The sequence below is a fragment of the Rosa rugosa genome, chromosome 5 (genome assembly GCF_958449725.1).
Source record: "Rosa rugosa chromosome 5, drRosRugo1.1, whole genome shotgun sequence".
Classification (NCBI taxonomy): domain Eukaryota; kingdom Viridiplantae; phylum Streptophyta; class Magnoliopsida; order Rosales; family Rosaceae; genus Rosa; species Rosa rugosa.
In genome coordinates, this window is record NC_084824.1 from 26,738,196 (window position 1) to 26,759,616 (window position 21,421).

General features: G+C 38.9%; 1 protein-coding gene and 1 long non-coding RNA gene across 2 annotated transcripts; one reads left to right on the forward strand and one right to left on the reverse strand.

The window, feature by feature from the left end:
• The first annotated feature begins 2,692 nt into the window (after positions 1–2,692).
• On the forward strand, positions 2,693–11,243 carry LOC133710812 (uncharacterized). The gene is made up of 2 exons (XR_009846873.1): positions 2,693–3,746; positions 5,389–11,243. It is a non-coding gene; the product is annotated as an uncharacterized LOC133710812 (long non-coding RNA).
• An 8,135-nt stretch (positions 11,244–19,378) lies between these two features.
• LOC133711458 (uncharacterized) lies at positions 19,379–20,165 on the reverse strand (the record flags this gene model as incomplete). Its single annotated transcript, XM_062137579.1, has 2 exons — positions 19,379–19,931; positions 20,025–20,165. Coding segments are annotated over 2 exons (228 nt in total), but the record flags the coding sequence as incomplete, so codon positions are not given.
• Between the last annotated feature and the right edge of the window lie 1,256 nt (positions 20,166–21,421).

Below are 21,421 nucleotides of genomic sequence, written 5' to 3' on the forward strand. Positions count from 1 at the left end.
TTAATTGTTATGTTGGGTCTAGTTTAGGCTCCAGCTGTTTTCATTTATTTATGCTTTTATTAGGCTTGTTGTAACCTAGTATATATAGCTTTGTTGAGTCTTTGTAGGGCTCTATGGTCATTTTCAACAGATAATGGAGCTTCTTTGCGATACTTAGCCCTAGAACTCAGATAGACTCGTTCCTGCTTCTAATCCTACTGCGGATATCTCTATGATCTTGTTTGTTTTGCTGAGATCTTCACTCTCTAGTGTTCTTGTCCTAATCTAGCCATAAGACATAAACTTCCAGTTTCTGCCCTGCATTAGCGTGATTGTTCTTGACCAAAATAGATGGCCAAGTGTTAACGTTAGAAATCCGAGGGGACTCTAGTTAGCATCAAAGAGAGATATAGAGAGAGATAGAGAGATTGACACGAGATGTATAGTGGTTCACCTCCCGCCTTAGCGGGAGACTACGTCCACTTGAATGTGTACTAGTGTGTCGAGCCTTGCGGCCTAACAAGATTACAAGAGATGTAATGGAGTGTATTGTAATGGAATCCTGTTTGAGTGGGAGGAGAGTTCCTTTTATAAGTCAAGGAAGCCATCTCCTCTACTTGTTCTTCGATGTGGGACAAGCAAAGTTACTATTCTAGTCTATTTAACATGCAGAAAGCCTATTTGTGAGGGCATGTTGACAAGGGCGGAAAGGTGGCTTCCCGACGTCGGATTTGCGACTTCCGGACACCGTGGCGTAGCTTGAACATAGGGCTACACGATGGATGTCGCGGTTGGGCCTTGCCATGTCTCGTGGATGTCCCAAAGTAGGAGTTACTTATGCTTGGTGATGTAGAGAACTAGCTTGCTAGTGTAGGTATGAACAAGTCCCCGAAGTCCCCGAGTAAGAGTAGCTTCTTGGTTGGGGAGTTCAAATCATGAAGTCATCAAGCATAAGTAACATCCGATAGGCGCACAGCCCCTACAAGTCCCCGAGCTCCGCAAGCAAGAAGGGACTCGCTATCCTGTATCACAAAAGACAAAAAATTCGTAAGTGCATGAGAGAATGGGGCGTCGCCCTGCCGCATGGCGGTAGGTCGTAGACCATAGACACGTGGAGCCTGGAGGCTAGACCATATGTAAGAACACGTGAAAAAGTGTAGTGCCCGGAGGCTAGACCACATGTAAGAAGCATTGTGAACCAAGAGCGTAATTAAAGCATGTTGGATAAGTGTAGTGAGTTAGGTGTTCGAGCAAGTTAGGTGTAGGCGCTGTATGAGCGTGCGGGGCGTAGCCCAAGCGAGTCGCGGCCATGCTTTGATACCTAAGCGAGTCATAACCGTTTCGCAAGCATTTATTCGAGCATGTTTAATTGAGCTATAAGTGTCACAAGGTTCTAGATGAATGTCACATGAAAGTGAAATTGAAGCATGTATGTGTGTAGCATGAACTTGTAGGAAAGTTGCTAATAACAATGTGTAGGCATGCTTAAGGGTTATAGAGACATGTATAGATATATCAAGTGTGATATTCTATAAGCATGCTTAGAAGTAGTAAAAGCATGGTATTGGCATGGCATCAGCTCAAAATTCAAAGAGCGTAAAAGATAAGATGAAGTTACTTATCTTGTGCCAATTAGGGGGCTAGCGAAGTTTGACGGAGTGTGCCGGTCCACCGCTTGTGGCGGATAAAGCATTTCGTCAACTCGTAGTTGAGGTTGAATGTTCCATAGAGATAATCGCATTTCCTTGATAAAGTTGTGAGTAAAGTGTATAAGCAAATGTTGTGTTTGATGACAATCAACATGCATATATAGCTATTTTGTATGTCGAATTTGCGGGGAACAAAACCCATTACATGCACCGATGGAAAAGATCCATGGCGGTATAATTTTTATGGAAATGCACTAGGTGAGATAATTATTTTGACATATGCATGTAGCCGCCTATATACATGTGTGAAATATGTTCCGACCCACAAGATATATATATAGAAGTATGAGCTCCATATAAAAAAAAAAAACAAAGAAGCATTGTACTAGATTGGGCGGTAGCATAGTGCACATATGTGGTTGATGTCCCTAGATAGTTTGTTTGTGGGCATGTCTTGTTTGGTCAAGTTGGACCACAACTATATATATATATATGCATAATTTATGTGCTTCTGCCACATGCATAATTAGGGCAAGAAGCTCTGACATGTTTATACATTTGATAATTAGCTCAACAATAAAGGTGCATGTGTTCACAATTGATGGAAACGGCACAAGTGGCCCATGCATTAAAGAGATATATATGTGTGGAGTGTATGCAGGCAGGTGGTGCTTGAATAGGAGGGAAGAGATTATAAATTGAATAGGAGGACGTGGTGCTTGTGTATGCATGCACAAGCTCCCAAATTATGCGCAAAGCAGAAGCACGTGGTGCTTGAATAGGAGGGAAACTTAGCTTGCCCAGGTTCTTCGTACCCAGCCCAGATGGCGCTGATGCTTGAACGTTCGGTGCCTGCAAACGGGTTCAGCGGAGGTGTGAAGCCCAGCGGAGGCAAGGTTCAGCGGAGGTTTGGGGTTCAGCGGGGCCTTGCCGGAGATGGTGGGTCAGCAGAGTAAAACTCGGTGTTGCAGTCCGGCGGAGGATCTCAGTCCGGCGGAATATTAGTACTGACGGGAACTTTGTTTCTCCGCTGAGTGGAGCACTTCGCTGACGCCGACTGATAGGAGCATTTTAATGTGGTATTTTAATAGTTAATTCCTCACATTTTGCTTAGTTAATTCCTTAACGAATCGATTTTTAACTCAATTTCTATTTTCTTAGGTACATTGGAGTAAATGATGGTGAAATAAGCATTAGGTCCACACTTACCTATAAATGGTGGAGAAAAATGGAAATGTACTAAAATGTCAATTTTACACATTTTCCTACTCCGGCTAGGAGAAACCAAGCCAAGCAAGGAAGAAGGAGCGGCCGCCGGACCAAATGAACTTTAAATGAGCTGAAACTTTCCAGATCCATTCTAGACAGCCCAAGGATCATTTCTTATGAAGAGTGCAAGAACTTTTGTTGAGTGGAAGGCCTTCAAACAATCAACCCAATTTTCTACAGAAGCAAAACTGGAAAACTGGACCTGTAAGAGGTCCAGCAGCATTTTCGGCCCAACCACATGGAATAAAAATCTGAAATTTTACCAGGGTGATCTACACTCATAATGGAACATTTTTTATGAAGAGGTCATAGTGAAATTGGGAATGCTTGTTGGAGAAATAATTGAAGGAATAAAGGGGCAGAAACTGATCTAAAAAACAGCTCAACATCACATGTTCATGTTTCCTACCCACATGAAGAAAGCTAGATGCTTTTCTCTTTTTCCTTGGATATATTTTTCTGCTCCAATAGATCATCATCACTTCCATACTTCTACACCTTCATGCCTTGCTTTCATTTCATCATTACTCCATCTTTTCCATATTTTACAAACCACTTTCATTATTTTTCTTCCATTTATCATTTCACTCTTCTTTTTCTTCCCTATATAAACACCTTCTCCTCTCACTCTAAACAAATTCCTTCATCCATTTCATCTTCTTTGTCTCTCCATTTCCATTCCATTTTTCTCTCCATTCTCTAGTTGCAAAATTCTGCGTTTTCAAGTAAGAAGAAGAAGAAGAAGAAGGAGCCGGGAATATCATATCCTCCATCGTCCACCTTGAAGGCTTGCTTCCAAGATTCAAGATTTCAACGTTTCAAGCACTCCATCTCCATCTCCAACTCACGGTGTAATTCATTCTTTTTCCTTATTTAATTTCGTAGGAATTTGTTTCTAGTTAACAATAACATTAAGGGCAAAGTTTAAGCCCAATTTCTATGTTTGAATAAAAATTGTGATTTCTTTATGTTGATTTTTATGTTGCTTATGTGAGATTGCTTAATTGATTTTGGATTATGGAAAACTTTTATATGTATGTGTTCTTTGATGGCCAACTTAGGATATATGCATGTAATTGGTGCTAGATTTAAGTAGTAAAGGCTTTGAACAAAAGTCGAAATCAATTAAGGAGGATTGCAAATAGATGGACTTTTTCATACTAGGTTGTGCACTTTGGTTGACATCATTTCTTTGTTCTTCATGCATTGAATGTGTTCTTGATTAGCTAGTTTTCTAGACTATGATTGCATGTTCAATAGGTTTAATTTAGGTGCTTTCACTTAGATTAAATATTCAAGGAAAGTAAAATATGGGAAATCATTTGCTTTGAATGTTTCACATGGTCAACTTATTTCTCATGACATAGATAATCAACTATAGGAATTGTAATTGGATTTCATTCATATGATTGTAGTTTTGATCTTTGTTTCTTGTGTTCCACCCTTGTATATGTGTTTTTACACTTTCTTTATTTCATTTAATTGTAATTCCAATTCTATAATCTCAAAACCCCCCTTTTTATATTAACTTGTATATATTTTTATTCTTTATTTTATTTTTGTACATAATACTTTTTACTTTATTATTTTAATTCTTTATTTGTTTTTTTTGACAATGACAGGTGTACCCTCAATCCCCGGAATAGAACGATCCCTATTTGCTTATACTACTAACGATCTTTTCAGGGTTAAATTATGCGCTTGCTTTGAGCGTGTCAATTTTTGGCGCCGTTGCCGGGGATTGAAAAATCACTTGTTTTTGTTTATAATTGTTGTATATAAACTGTTTGATACTTAGTTTAAATTAACTAGGTTGTTTTTTTTTTTATTGTTGAATACGAGTTTAATTGTGAGTTGTAAATTAAAGAAGGAATAGGTGAAGTCGTGTTTATTAATATTGGCCTAAACCCCTTATTGGTACCTAGTTCAGGTCTCTTAAGGTTGAGGGCGGCCTTTATTAACATTCATTGAACTGTCTAACACACTTAGGACCTTTTACATCCTAGTAAGAATATCCTATGTGAGATGGTGTCTAGGAAGGGGATAACGTTCATGACGGGTTTTTGAATCCAGAAGTGCTTATAAATGGGCTTAGCTCATGCCAAAATGGATTTTTCCTCTCGTGTTCACCCTCCCCTACCTGGCCATTTCAGTAAGGTTGCCCAACGGATGTAGGAGGGACTTTGTGTCTAGACGACTATACTTGGGCCGCACGTCCACTTGATTTACCGCTTGGAATTAGATTTGATATCAATAATGTTTATAACAAAAGAAATACTTGTGCATACTCTTTACGTGTAAATTATTTTGTTGTTTCACACTTTATACTTGTAAAAATACTTTTTACGTTTTATACTCACTTGTGTACTTAACTTGTGTCTTATGTACAAAATACTTGTTAATTATACTTGTAGTTTGTAATTCATAGTTACTTGTTTATTTTTTTTGTATTTCTTTGTTAATATTAAGTTACTAACTTTATTTAATGTAGGTACCGTCTGGCTGCAAGACGTAAAATACAAGCGCTGCTTGGGAGGCAACCCAATTCAGAATATAATCAGATTTGCTTTCTCTTCCCCTTTTACTCCTCCATTTTCTTTTTGTTTTAGTAGTTATTTTCGTAAATTCCATCACTATATGCTTACTTATTTCATTGCATGCTTTTAATTGATTACATTGAGGATAATGCAATATTTAAGTGTGGGGGAAGGGATTTATATTTTTGTCTTTCATTTTGAATCCTATAAATATTTTTGTCTTTCATTTTGTGTCCTATAAATATTTTTGAGTCCTATATTTTTTAATAATAATAAAAAAAAATAAAAAAAAATAAAAATAAAATAAAAATAAAAATAAAAATAAAATAAAATGCATTCATTCTGTCTTATTAAATTCAGCTTTTTACAAAAAAAAAATAATAATAATAAAAAAAAAAATTTAAAAAAAAAATAATAATAAAAAAAAAAAAAAAAAAAAAAAAATGCATTCATTCAGTCTTATTAATTTCAGCTATTTACAAAAAAAAAAAAATAATAATAATAATAATAATAATAATAAAAAATAATAATAATAATAATAATAATAATAATACTCTATACTAAGCCATGTCTGCATCTCTGTAGGAGTTGAGGCTGAGCTCAAGGGAAATGTGAGAGCCACCGCCATAACCGCTACCTCCCTCGGAAGTAGTCTTCATGATGCCCAAGATGTCCTCACCATGCATGGGGAACAATGGAAGAGTTTCAATCTCCTGGTGATCTCCTCCTCGTTGTTGCAGGGATGTTTGTCCTCCTGTTGTGCCAAAAGAGTTGTACTGGTATTAGTGTTGAAGTGTGAGGAAGAATATGAAACAAAATTTAAATCAAGAAATCCTTCATTACCAGTAGAATCGGTGGAACCAAAGTTGAGATTAATGGATCTACCATCATCAGTAGAACTAGTGGACCCAAAATTGATGTCAATGGATCCACCAGCTGGCCCAAAATTGATGTCGATGGATCCACCAGCACCAGTAGAACCAGTGGACCCAAAATTGAGATCAATGGATCCACCAGTACCAGGAGAACTAGTTCCCATGGGCACTTGAGCAGCCTGATTGCACCTCTTCATCTGCTTCTCTCGAGCCCTGACATTCTGGAACCAAAAATAAATGTTCTTGCCCTCAACATGTCTATACTGGTTCAGCTGGAGACAGATCTCGTGAATATGCTCTGTAGTTGGGCGCTTAACTCCCTTGTCGTAGTAAAGATCCTTGAGGATCCTTATTTGATCTGGAGTAGGAACCCACCTGGCACGGCTTCGCCAGAAATCTGTGTTGGCACTACTCCCGGCTGCTTGGTTGTTTCCTCCATCCTCGATTTGTTGCTGGGTTTGTAGCTCCATCAGTTGCAGAGTTCGTGGTTCCATGGTGATGGGTTGAGGGGATGTGAAGATCGAAGAGTAAAGTTGTCGAGTGTTTGAAGGAGTTGTTGTTAAAGGGATTAAGGATGATGATGGTGTGTTGGAGATCTGAAAGTTCAGAGGAAAGATGGGATTGAATCAACTAGATGGGAGAGAAGATCAGAAGAGAAGGATTGAATCGAAGAAGAAATATTTTGAGTTTTGAAAGAAGAGGAAAAGCTGAAGAGTTGGGAGAGAGGGGCTGGAACTCAGGAGAGATTTTCGTTCCTTTGGAGTGAACAGTTGCGCCCTCAGAATGCACCTATTTATAGAGCGAGGTGAGCAGATCTCCACCGTTGGATGGACGATTCCTGTGATTCATTCTACGCGTTGGATTAAAGTCGCCCTGAAACCCGGAAAAGTTGTTGGCGCGTGGAGAGCGTGTAAGGGGACCGAGGGAATCTCGAGGCGCTGTGGCGGACAGCTGTAGCCGAAAGCAGATTTGACTGCCGTAAATCACGGAAGGGATAAGCCGTGACACAAGTGGGCCGTACTTGGGCCTGTCTCGGATCAAGGCATCACTGTAGCTGTGGGTGGAGGCCTGATGGGCCGAGTTTCTGAAACAGTTTTGGATGAGTTGGGCCGGATTTCTGTAACAGTTTTGGATACGTTGGGCCGAGTTTCTGAAACAGTCTTGGATGTTTTGTGCCGAATTGTTGAAACAGTTGAAACAGTTGGTTTAAATAAAAGGATTGGTATGGATAATAACGTGAGCAGCCGTGCTCGAGTGGTTGAGTGTAAAGTTCGTGTACAAGAGGTCTGAGGTTCGAACCTCGCCTCTCGTTTATTTTTATTATGTTCGTTTATGACATAATAAGTATAAAATTTGTACACATTATATTAAGCACAGCTTGTGCTCCAGTGGTTGGGGACAAAGGTTTCGTGTAGCAGGGTAAGGTTTCGAACCTTGCCTCCCCCGTTTTTTTTTTTTTTTATTTATGTCACTCCATCAGAACCCTCCTCCGAAGGCTGAAACCAGCAAGAAGGCTGCCACTCGCCCGCATACCGCTCCTCCAAAGGAGTAAATGGAGGTACAAGTCTAGGCTGAAAGACTTTAAACATTAAGCGCTGCATGGGAGGCAACCCATTTCAACCGTAGCTGTGGAGGAGCCATCAACGCAGATTTGCTCTCTTAAACTCTATCTCCTCTATTACTATTTTCTGATTGTATCTTTGTTATTTGCGTTTTTAGTTTTTGTTTTTAGGTTTTCTTGAGTTAATCATTCCATTCACATGATAATTGTTCATTGCATGCTCTAACTTGTTTAACATTGAGGACAATGTATGATTTAAGTGTGGGGGGAAGGATTAATGCTTGTAGTTAGTTTTTGTCATAAAAAGAAAACAAAACAAAAAAATCGAAAAATGTCAGAAATATAAAAAATTTCGTTGCTTTTGTTTTTGTTTTGAGTCTTAGGATGCCTTTCAACTGTCTGGGATGATTCTATATCTCTGAAATCATGACTAAAAGAGGATCACAACATTGAGATGATTTTAAACATGGTATTCTTTGGTTAATTGAGATATATGAAAAATGTGTGCCTTGTAGTGGATATGGATTGCATGACCTTGGTACAGAATATGAGCATGTTAAGATGAGTTGTGATTCATAAAGCCATGTGAGATAATTGAACCATGTCCCTTTTTCTTGGAGTGAAATGAAAAATATATTCTTAATTTCTTGGCGATGTTTTGATGATCTCATTATTCTTTCATCTTGATTGACTGCTTGCCATAGATTAAGTTTAATGGACTAGAGAATGCTAGAATTTGCTCTTGTGCTTGTTGAGACGTGATATCAATACATGGCCCTGATTCTGGAAGGGATAGAGGTTCTCTAGGAATTACCACCATTGCCAAATAAACTTGTGTCCCCATTTGTGCCCGTCGTGGGACCCCCCTAGATAAGCCCCTTTGAGCCTACTTTGAGCCTTTTCGTTCATCACCCTTAAAATCCTTAACCATGAAGCTTAGTATAGTTACAACCCTACCCTTGGTTCTAAGGACTTAGTGGAGCTATCTTTTGAGACATACTACATGAGTTTGGTGCTAAGGATGAAGATTGAGAAGAGGTGAAAGTTCAAGTGTAGGGATAGACTTGTCCATAAAGAAAAAGATATGTTGAAGCCGTGAAAAATGAAAAGAAAAGAGAAAAATTGTGTACGGCTAAAAAGAAAAAGAAAAAAATATATATATATGTTTATGGACTTTCATCCCCCATACTTAGTGATTTTGGAGTTTGCTTTGAATTGAAGGCCCACTACAGAAAAATTTGGCCTTTGTCCATTTCACTAGAGTTCAAGGGAAGTTTATATTGAAGATTGGGCCCAACATGAAGACATTTGGCCCTCTTATATTACCTCTATGGGGAAGTGACGTTTTTGCAATGCCTTGGTGAAATATTTCGAGATCTCTACATTCATATGAGCTCTACTAGGTTTTTAGGACACTTTGATAATCCTTACCTTTCATTTCTTTAAACCTTGAGCCTTAGCCCCATTACAACCTTTGAGAGGACCTTCTTGATCCTTAAGATGGGACAGCCTTTGATGTGGAGATGAGTTACAAGAGTTGAACCTATGGCTTGGGTCCATTCGTGCAAGTAGTTGATATCCTTCATGAGATCTTTTGAAAAAAAAAATTATATTCACAAAGTGCTTTTCGTTTCTTATATATGTGAGCTATTTGACTGCCTTAAAATATGTTCTCTCACATATAAATGAGTGATTATAAGCTTTTAAGCATTGCCTTGATCTGAGAGAAGAAAAAGTGGATATACCTTGTGAGGATATGAATCATACTTGTCTGAAGCATGCTAAGCTAAACCCCAATCACCATTATTACAACCAAGTCCTACTTGTGTATGTGTGGATCATATGTTTTAATTAACTCTCGAATGCTTAACATTGATTCTTGGTTGAGTGCTAATCTTGGTGTTGTGAAAGTAAGAGATTTCTGAGACAATATGTTAAAGGGCAATAGAGGTCTTTGTGATGTCAACATCTTGGTCTTTGTCTTTGAATTTACTCTTTTATGTGTGACGTTTTTTTTTTTTTTCTTTGTGTTTTGCTTTGTGTTTTACGTTTTTGGTTTCTTTGAGTCTTTCTGTTTTTGTTTCCATACTTAGTCATTTTTTTCGTTGGTTTCTTTGTTTTGTGTCATAGTCTTTTTGGTTTGTTAGTTTTTGATTTTGCTAAGGGACTAGCAAAAGCTAAGTGTGGGGGAATTTGATAGGAGCATTTTAATGTGGTATTTTAATAGTTAATTCCTCACATTTTGCTTAGTTAATTCCTTAACGAATCGATTTTTAACTCAATTTCTATTTTCTTAGGTACATTGGAGTAAATGATGGTGAAATAAGCATTAGGTCCACACTTACCTATAAATGGTGGAGAAAAATGGAAATGTACTAAAATGTCAATTTTACACATTTTCCTACTCCGGCTAGGAGAAACCAAGCCAAGCAAGGAAGAAGGAGCGGCCGCCGGACCAAATGAACTTTAAATGAGCTGAAACTTTCCAGATCCATTCTAGACAGCCCAAGGATCATTTCTTATGAAGAGTGCAAGAACTTTTGTTGAGTGGAAGGCCTTCAAACAATCAACCCAATTTTCTACAGAAGCAAAACTGGAAAACTGGACCTGTAAGAGGTCCAGCAGCATTTTCGGCCCAACCACATGGAATAAAAATCTGAAATTTTACCAGGGTGATCTACACTCATAATGGAACATTTTTTATGAAGAGGTCATAGTGAAATTGGGAATGCTTGTTGGAGAAATAATTGAAGGAATAAAGGGGCAGAAACTGATCTAAAAAACAGCTCAACATCACATGTTCATGTTTCCTACCCACATGAAGAAAGCTAGATGCTTTTCTCTTTTTCCTTGGATATATTTTTCTGCTCCAATAGATCATCATCACTTCCATACTTCTACACCTTCATGCCTTGCTTTCATTTCATCATTACTCCATCTTTTCCATATTTTACAAACCACTTTCATTATTTTTCTTCCATTTATCATTTCACTCTTCTTTTTCTTCCCTATATAAACACCTTCTCCTCTCACTCTAAACAAATTCCTTCATCCATTTCATCTTCTTTGTCTCTCCATTTCCATTCCATTTTTCTCTCCATTCTCTAGTTGCAAAATTCTGCGTTTTCAAGTAAGAAGAAGAAGAAGAAGAAGGAGCCGGGAATATCATATCCTCCATCGTCCACCTTGAAGGCTTGCTTCCAAGATTCAAGATTTCAACGTTTCAAGCACTCCATCTCCATCTCCAACTCACGGTGTAATTCATTCTTTTTCCTTATTTAATTTCGTAGGAATTTGTTTCTAGTTAACAATAACATTAAGGGCAAAGTTTAAGCCCAATTTCTATGTTTGAATAAAAATTGTGATTTCTTTATGTTGATTTTTATGTTGCTTATGTGAGATTGCTTAATTGATTTTGGATTATGGAAAACTTTTATATGTATGTGTTCTTTGATGGCCAACTTAGGATATATGCATGTAATTGGTGCTAGATTTAAGTAGTAAAGGCTTTGAACAAAAGTCGAAATCAATTAAGGAGGATTGCAAATAGATGGACTTTTTCATACTAGGTTGTGCACTTTGGTTGACATCATTTCTTTGTTCTTCATGCATTGAATGTGTTCTTGATTAGCTAGTTTTCTAGACTATGATTGCATGTTCAATAGGTTTAATTTAGGTGCTTTCACTTAGATTAAATATTCAAGGAAAGTAAAATATGGGAAATCATTTGCTTTGAATGTTTCACATGGTCAACTTATTTCTCATGACATAGATAATCAACTATAGGAATTGTAATTGGATTTCATTCATATGATTGTAGTTTTGATCTTTGTTTCTTGTGTTCCACCCTTGTATATGTGTTTTTACACTTTCTTTATTTCATTTAATTGTAATTCCAATTCTATAATCTCAAAACCCCCCTTTTTATATTAACTTGTATATATTTTTATTCTTTATTTTATTTTTGTACATAATACTTTTTACTTTATTATTTTAATTCTTTATTTGTTTTTTTTGACAATGACAGGTGTACCCTCAATCCCCGGAATAGAACGATCCCTATTTGCTTATACTACTAACGATCTTTTCAGGGTTAAATTATGCGCTTGCTTTGAGCGTGTCACCGACGGAAGATCAGGAGCTGACCGAAGTCTGGCTCTTCCGCTGATGGATACGAGCGGAACAAGTGCCGCTGAGTGGTGGTACCGCTGGCAGAAGGTTGGCGGTGAATTGAGGATGGTCAGCGGAGCTCGGCGGAGACTCCGAGTTCGGCGGAGTCTGGGCATGCTGCTGCCGAGCGCGGGGAGGGCTGCTGCTTGCCTAGAGCTGGGAGGCTGGTGGGCGGGCGCTGGCGGAACCTAGCGGAGGTTTAGCCGCTGATGGTGTTGGGGCTTGGCGGAAGCTGGTGTCCGGCGGAAGCTCTGGGCAATGGCAGTGGTTGCTGCAGCTGGTAGGAACCGGCGAGAAAAATTTGAAAAAGGGAGATGGGTGCCCAGAGAAGTGTTCTGGGTGTCCAGAGAAGAGTTGCCGCCAGTCTTCTTTTTTTTTTTTTTTTTTGAAGTCCAGCGTTGACTTTTCTTGAGTTGGGCGTTGACTGACCCTTGTCTGGCGTTGACCAGTCATGCTGAGCGTTGGCCAAGTGTGACCAACTCCGCCGGGCGTTGACCAGCCCCGCCGGGCGTTGACCAAGCCCGATTTGATGTTGAACGAGCGTTGATCGGCCAAAGCTCGTGGTAGGTGACGAAGCCTTTGTGTGCCGGCTTCCCACAGACGGCGCCAAATGTTAACGTTAGAAATCCGAGGGGACTCTAGTTAGCATCAAAGAGAGATATAGAGAGAGATAGAGAGATTGACACGAGATGTATAGCGGTTCACCTCCCGCCTTAGCGGGAGACTACGTCCACTTGAATGTGTACTAGTGTGTCGAGCCTTGCGGCCTAACAAGATTACAAGAGATGTAATGGAGTGTATTGTAATGGAATCCTGTTTGAGTGGGAGGAGAGTTCCTTTTATAAGTCAAGGAAGCCATCTCCTCTACTTGTTCTTCGATGTGGGACAAGCAAAGTTACTATTCTAGTCTATTTAACATGCAGAAAGCCTATTTGTGAGGGCATGTTGACAAGGGCGGAAAGGTGGCTTCCCGACGTCGGATTTGCGACTTCCGGACACCGTGGCGTAGCTTGAACATAGGGCTACACGATGGATGTCGCGGTTGGGCCTTGCCATGTCTCGTGGATGTCCCAAAGTAGGAGTTACTTATGCTTGGTGATGTAGAGAACTAGCTTGCTAGTGTAGGTATGAACACCAAGATTATTTTTTTTGGCAGTGTGAGAACTGAGAAACTCAAGAGAACATTTTTATAATATAATTTAAGTCAGCACAGACCAAACATTAATTTTGAAGCAATATTGTATCAATTGCTGGTTAAGTTGTTCCATTCCAATCAAGATTTGGTTAGGACAAAACTAATGCTTCTTTTGGTTGCTGGGATTTTGAAACTGAACTAAAAGTCTCCGATTCCAAAGTTTCCAGAAATCAGAGATACATAAAATTGAGGAAAAAAAAAAACTCAATCAAAACGAAAGCACACAAAAAGACAAAAAGTAATAAAACAATAGCAGAAAAGGATGAAAATTGAAGTGGGATAACTGGGGAAGAAATAATCAGTACTGTCAATCAAAATCCAAAACAAAAGATGAAGAAAGTAGGGTACAGGCGAGCTCAATATTATCAAGGTAAACGCATTCAACTTGTTGTAATCAAAATTATCAGTCAAATCCTTGGGATGCACCTTTTCCAAAACAAATGCAAATCGATTTGTCCTCTTATCTTTTCTACTCCAGTAGTTGAACTTTTACAAAGACTGCAAATCACAAAAAATCAGTTTGAGATACCAATAAAAACTGCAAATCATAGAAGACCATTTCAGATCAATCGATTTGAAATTCAAAACCTACCGAGCTTTTACCAGTGCGGATCTTAATGACAAAGCCACGATTATCTTTAAAACCCAAACACACCTGGTTGGTCTAGCACGATTATCTCCAAAACCCAAGCACACTAAAACCTAATCCAGTCCCTTCTATCACGTCAAAAAACGACAAATACGTTCAAAAAAGCAAAACATAAAAACGAAAACAACCACCGACCTCTTAACCAACACTCATAGTGGCACCGGGTGATTAATGATTAAAAAAAAAAGGCAAATCCATAACCTCACACCCTTATGAACAGTTGTGAACAGTGCTTTCAGCTTTAGTATGTTTAGAATATATATATTATTTTTCTGTTTTATACTTTGTGAGTAATACTTATTTGTTTAACTTTTTTGACAGGAAGTGTATCCTAATCCCAGCTTAGAACGATCCCTACTTATTCTAACTATAATTCGATGCAAGGTTAATTTTGAGTACTCATTCGGAGGGTGTCATTTCTCCTCAGGTCGAATCTCCAATTCTTAAAAAACCAAACGGAATGAAAATTCTCCTGCCATATCTCTCCCGCCTCTGAAGAAAATGGCTAAGAAGATTGGACATATGTATTTGTTATCCATATAAAACACGATTTTAAGAATTGTGGTAACTAAATGTTTTATATGAGTTTCAAATTGTCACAACACAATCGAGCAAATTAAAGTGATCAAGTCATCATTCTATTACAATCGAGCCAAGCAAACTAAATTGATTGAGTCATCAAACTATTACAATCGATCAAATTAGAAAATGGAAGACTCTAATCAAAATCATTCCTTGGTGCGGTAACAACCAAATTGAACACTACAGTAATTGTTGCAGTCCGATCTTCTCAGGCTTTTTCATCAGAAGTCGGTTAAAGAAGTGCAAGCTGCTGGTCATTCTCCTGTAGTTGGAGCTCCACCTCCGGCACATCTGGCTAATGCTGCGCAACTCCTCTGATTTTGGCTCTAACAAATTCAAAAGCCGCTCTGCCCGCTTCGAAGACGGAATTTACTATAGCACCTACAGCGCCTCTTCCAAATACAAGCACCGCTGCCACTAAAGCAAAAGACTTAGCCATGAAGGATGTTCCGTGTGAACTCGCGCTTACCGTTGTGGCTCTGATGATGGTGCCGGTAGTAATCGACACACCACGATGGCGACTGAGGCTACCAACAAAACTCAGAAGCGCAACCATAGTGCCACCACCGCCAGTGATCACTGCAAGTAACGCCTTTTAAACACTTCTCACCCTTCCCGCACCTCCAATGGCAGCAACAGCACTACCACCACCCGAAAATGATGAAAAATCCAAAACATGCGAGAAATCAAAATGTATTCAGATACCGTTTATACAGTGCAACCATAATACATACAAGTATTATCACTGGCATACAGTATTTAAACAAATATTCTATGATTGGGTACCAAGGGTACCAGAGCTTGGTGCTGCACTTTCCAAAATCGAGAATTCGTGGCTAAGGAGAAGATGAAGGAATTGCTACGACGGATGTGTCCTCCGATTGTTGCAGAGTCGCTCTAGTCGCCGGATGATTACGGCAGCAGTGGGGATGGAGGCGATAGCAGGTCAGTGACGTGTGAGACGACATCGTTTTCTATACTTTAGGAATGAAGATATAAGGCAATAGTTGATTCATTCATCATGTGTGATTTATTAATGGATTTTTTTATGGGTATGGTTTTTGTCCATTTACCCCATATTTTTTTCCCACTTACCCCATTAAGTTTTTTTAATTTCCCCTCACCCAAAACACTCTAAGGAAGTCTTCCCTAATACCCCATTAAGTTTTTTTTTTGTTTTTTTAAGACTATTTTACCCTCACTCATTTGTTACTTAAAGAGAGAGAGAAACCATAGGAGACTTCATCGGAGCCCCGTCACCGGCCGCAGGAATCTGGTCAACTTTCACCGGAATCTGGTCACCGGTAGTCGGATTCCGGTCACCGGCTGCCACCCACCAGACATTTCTGAAAACCTCGCCAGAAGTCCCCAAAGAGGTCATCTGAGATTTCATAGGTCGCCAGAAAGGTTTATTGCCCCCAATAGACGTCTATTGCCCCCAATAGAACTTTTGGTCATTGGAATGGGAACTAATCTTTCTAAAATTAGATAAATAAAACTTTGATTAAAGAAAAAAACGAAGAGATTATATCAATTCAAAACGTCTATTGGCCCCTAATAGACATTCAAAAACTGTTTTTTTTTCTTTCTTTCTGTCCCATTACTTCGCTGGTGCACGTCTTTAGGGGCACCCATGTCTTTCTTCGTTGGTGCACGTCTTCTTCGCCGGTTGCAGACTTGGACTGTGAGAGTCCAGCGGCCGTATAATGGGAGGAAGGCGAAGTTATGGACGGCGTACGACTGCCTAGATTCATGAGTCACGATCCAGAACCCGGCGTAGGGCAGCCTTGCGACCTTGGATTTGTGGCCGAGAATGCTCCAATCGGAGTTCTTGACGGAGCATCAAAGCCGAACGAGCCTCTGGTTGGGCGACGCTTGACTCCGATGAGGGGCGAGAGAGAGAGTCTTGACGGAGCTTCGAAGCAGGAAATGTCCGTCGAATCGAGTGAGGAGAAGCTCCATGGGAGTCGAAGTCGCCTGTGATGATCCGGATATGATTTCGTTTGGTTTGAGACCCGAGTCCGAGAAGCTACACAGTCCGTTACTGTTGCAGGAGCTAACAGGGACGGCGAGAGAGAGAAGAAGAAGTGATTTTTCATAAAGAGAGGGGGAGAGAGAGAGATCGATGTTGAGTGGCAATGTTGTAGTTTAATAATTAGGCTTAGGGAAAAATGGTCATTTGATGTCAAATTGTGTATGTGGGAACAAAAATCTGTTGTTGGTGTAAGTGGGATAATTTTTGCTCATTTTGGGGCTTTAGGTCAAAGACTCTTTTTTTATTATGCAGTAGTTCTTTACCGAAGCAGTTGAATAGTTGAGCAATATCAACAAAGATTGGGTGTTTCTCGATCGAGAAACTGATGAATATATTTTTGGACTCCGTGCATTTATCAACCATACACAAAATATCTCCCATGTTCTGAATAGAATCTACTATCCTTGTAAAGAGTGTAAAAATTTGTGGAGACAAACTGTGAAAGATGTGGATGACCATATGCGTTGTGTAGGCAAGTGGAATGACTATGTAAACATTCATTGGACCTCACACGGTGAGCAATTACCCCTAATAAATGAGGAGGATACAACATGTCCCTCCTCCCTACAACAAGTTATGCTAGACCATAACATGAGTAATATGCTGCAGGATGCATTTGAGTTTCATGATTATTATATGATAATACTTCAATCTTCTTGAGAGCCAATTAGAGATCAAGACTCTGGTCCAATCTCAGATGCCAAAAAAATCTATAAGCTACTTAATGATGGGATACTGATCTTTTTCCTGGAGCACAAATAAAGCAACTTGAATTTTTATTGAGGTATAAGATTAAGTGTTTGCACTCAAATAGTGATCTATCTTTTTCTAAAACTCTAGATCTATTGAGAGTCACATTTTAGCAAGTAAAAGTATCCCAAAGAGTTTCTACAAGACAAAAGAAAATGATCAAGGATCCAACAAAAAGATTCATGCATATGTCCGAATGATTGTATGTTGTATTGGGAAGAAAGTGAAAATGATACTCAAATCAAAAGAAGCTAAGATTTTATGTTATTTTCATAAGGTCCTAAATTGCAACTTTTATATATGTCTCGCATACTGCAAATTTGATGTCTTGGCATCTAAAACTAAGGACTAAAGATGGGGTACTCCGACATCCTGCTGATTCTCCATCTTAGAAAAAGTTGGATGAAAAATATCCGAATTTTGGTAACGAATGCAGTCATGTTCGTTTTGGGTTGGCTAGTGACGAATCTAGCTCTTTTGAAATGATGAGCTCTTCATATAATACATGGCTTGTTGTAATGTCTGTTTATGATATGTATGAAACAATGATACTTGTTGTTGTCATTGCTCATAGCAGGCCCAAAGGGATCCATAATAATATTGATGTGTATTTACAACCATTTACGGAAGAGCTAAAGATGTTGTGAAATGAAGAGATTGAGACATATAATTAATGCATTCAAGAAAGAGACATTTACCATGCGAGTTGCTGTATTGTGGACTATTAATAATTTTCTTACATATGCCTGATAAACCAAAAGAATCTTTGCACTCTTCACGTATGCATGCATGCAAGCCAACTCTATCACTCAAGTCTCCTAACCTTATCCCACCTTCTTCTAATGTCCATCGACAACATGGGAGCAATCTGTTGCAATCTTTATCTGTATAATTATCATGCTTATCAATTGTACATGTAAATCTAATAGAGTTCTACTCTATCAGTTTGTAACAATTAGTAGTGATCACTAGTGTTCTGTTGGATATAAATACATGGTATTGGCCATCAATTAAGGTGTGCTCACTACTACATTTCCATCCCTTGTTTCTAAACCTTTTATGGTATCAAGAGCTTGTAGTGTCTAATGACAAACTCCAATTTTTTTTTTTTTACTTGTTTCTAAACCTTTTAATGTCATGTTATCTGGTTATAGCAGAAAATGTTATAAAGCTTGTCCAGTGTGCTGAATATATAGAGTTTGTTAGGCTGGTGAATTGTCAAAAAAAAAAAAAAAATTTCATAGGACATCGTTGGTGGTTGAAAATGATGATCATCGCTATCATGGATGGAAAAAAAAAAATTAATGGTACTACTAAACGAAAGCCTCACCCAAAGCCTCTGACGCGGTCGAGATGTCTAAGTGCAGCGCATGGTTCAATAATTCAATTTTGGAATAGGAAAAAGCAAAAAAAAAAAAAAAAAAAAAAAATCCTCGAATACGTAAGCGAATATCTCAAGGACCACACGAGCAGGAATTTCATAATTGGAAAAAGAGAAGTATATTTTTTGCACTGCCTTCTGAGAGCATATTTTATTACGCCATAATCTAGATTTCAGGTAGGCCTCATCATGGGTCGGGCTAGGGCCAGCCCTACCCTAAATTTTAGGGCTTAGGGTAGGGTCGGGCCGGGCTTTGACCGAGTCAACAAAATTTAGGGCTGGGCTGGGCCGGGCCGGGGCTTCAATACTTAAGCCCTTACCCGCCCTTAGGGCCCATTCTGCACAGGTCAAAAGGGCTGAGCCGGGCCGGACTTTACTTAAAATAAACTCAATCTGGAAAAAAAAAAAAACAGTTCTTCAATATATGCAATTAAATAGAAATCCCTTAAACTAAATTACGTAGTTTGAAGTCTAATGATATCTAATCATCAAGTGAAACTGAAACTTTCAATTACTTCTTCAAAAACAATGAGAAGAACAAAGATATAAATAGCAGTCTGCTGATATCAATTACTTCTTTAAAAACAAAAAATTACAAAATAAATCATTCTTGTGGAGTTGAAGATTCCTGCAATTATGTCAATCGACTTCCACCATGTCGATTGTACTCAAAATTTCATGCAATTATGAATAGAGATTTCTAATTGATCAGTACTCATTCAATTTATATGAGAATATGCAAGTACATGATATCATATCAGTTTATGGTGCATCAGCATCCATGGTATGAGTTGCCACCTTTCCTGCGATAATAGTTGGATCTGTTTCAAGTATCATCCTGCAGTACAAGTTAACTACATGAGATGTATAATCAGACACTCATTGACAGAACTAAGACCAAGAACAAGCCAAGCCCACTTCACTTTGCCATACTCATCCCTTGCACATATAAGTTTGTACCAAGATGGACTCTACATACGTCATGTGTACAAATATCATTTTAATATTCATATCAGTTTGGCACCAAGATGGAATCTTTTATAATATACATTCTGCAACCAACAAATATAGGCATTCAAGCATTCAACTTTTCATTAGGAAGATGAGGAGCCACTGAAATTACATGGATAAATGGTTTTCCCATTTCATCAAATAAATTACAATGTAGGGTAAAAAGAGAACCTGAAAAAGTGAATACGAAGCTGTTCAGGCTCAAAAAGACAACTCTTCACCATCATCGTAATTTGGGAATGTGACACATTTGAACACCTTACACTTTGAACACAGCACATACCCAATCTGCACCAAAAAATTCCAACCATAAAAATAAAATCTTTCACTTCAATCTGTTTTGGGTGTGCGTAAAAATGGAAAATTAAAAATCACACTTACGGCTCTACAAGTTGGGCATCGCCGATAGATCCTATTAGAGTCAGATTTCACATTGGTTTTCTGGCCTTTACAGAAATCACAGAGTAACCACCCTTTGCCATTGCAAGGCTTGCACAAAATTGCTGCAGAAGAAGAATCGACCTAACTGGACCAGTGTCAGTCAGATTTTAAACAACATGTCATTATGGGTAGCCTTAATAATAATGGCCAACACTGATTGAAGCTCAGGAGTGGAAAAATGAATGGGAAATCAAAGTACCTCTAGCCTAATCGATCCACTCAATTCACACCATCATGAGTTCTATTCAAACGGCATCAAGGAAGAACTGTGACTCTGTGAGATTGAGAGAGAGAGAGAGAGAGAGAGATTCAAACCCAGAAGACCAGAACAAACAAAATTCGAGATCGAGGTCCTCACCTTCTGCGTCGGCGGTGGATGCATAACGAAGACTGGGAACGAAGTCTACACCGTCTGCACCGACGTCGCCTACTCCACAAGCTCGGGTCACCGACTCCGTCTACTCCTCGATCTGCGGTCCTACTCGATCTGAGGTGGAATAAGTCTCGATCTGAGGTCCGACTCTGTGAGAGCAAGTTCATCCGTTGGGTCACCAGGTCACGGTCACCAGGGCACCAGGGCAGGAAACTATTCACTGCCACTGGATCTTTGCTTCCACCCGTTGGGTCAGGGTCACCAGTCAGTTACTGTTCATCGAATATTTTATTATTATTTTTTTTGTAAAATGAGAAATGTATGATGTAAATAAATAGTATTGATAAACAATTTGAAAATGCAATCAAAGAAAATTTTATTGGTAGACAAATTATATGTCCACCGACACTTTTTTTTTAACTCCACCGACACTTTTATCACATATACACCACCGACAAAGTTTTTGAAAAGTGTGAAAATATTTAAAACTCCACCGACACTTTTATCATGTACACCACCGACAAAGTTTTTGAAAAGTGTGAATTTTTTTTTAACTCCGCCTACAATTTTGTCCACCGACACCACCGACAAGTTTTTTGAAAAGTGTGAAAATATTTAAAAATCCACCGACACTTTTATCACATGTACACCATCGACAAAAATTTTGAAATGAGTGAGAGATAACCCACCGACACTTTTATGTGTGAAAAAATTCAATAAATAGACATGATGTTTTCACTACATACACACACCATCTGAGCTTAACAAACCTTCACCCTTTTCATATCTCTAGCATTACATATTTCCTAAATTTCCCTCGTTGCAATGAACAATTTGTGGGATCAAATTCGACGGTCTCAGGATGAAGATGATGAAGAGATGATGACCACCAACGCCATTGTCATCGCTGCAGTCGCAGAAGAATCTGGAAACCAACACCGAGGGCGCGGTTCTCACTCTGGGT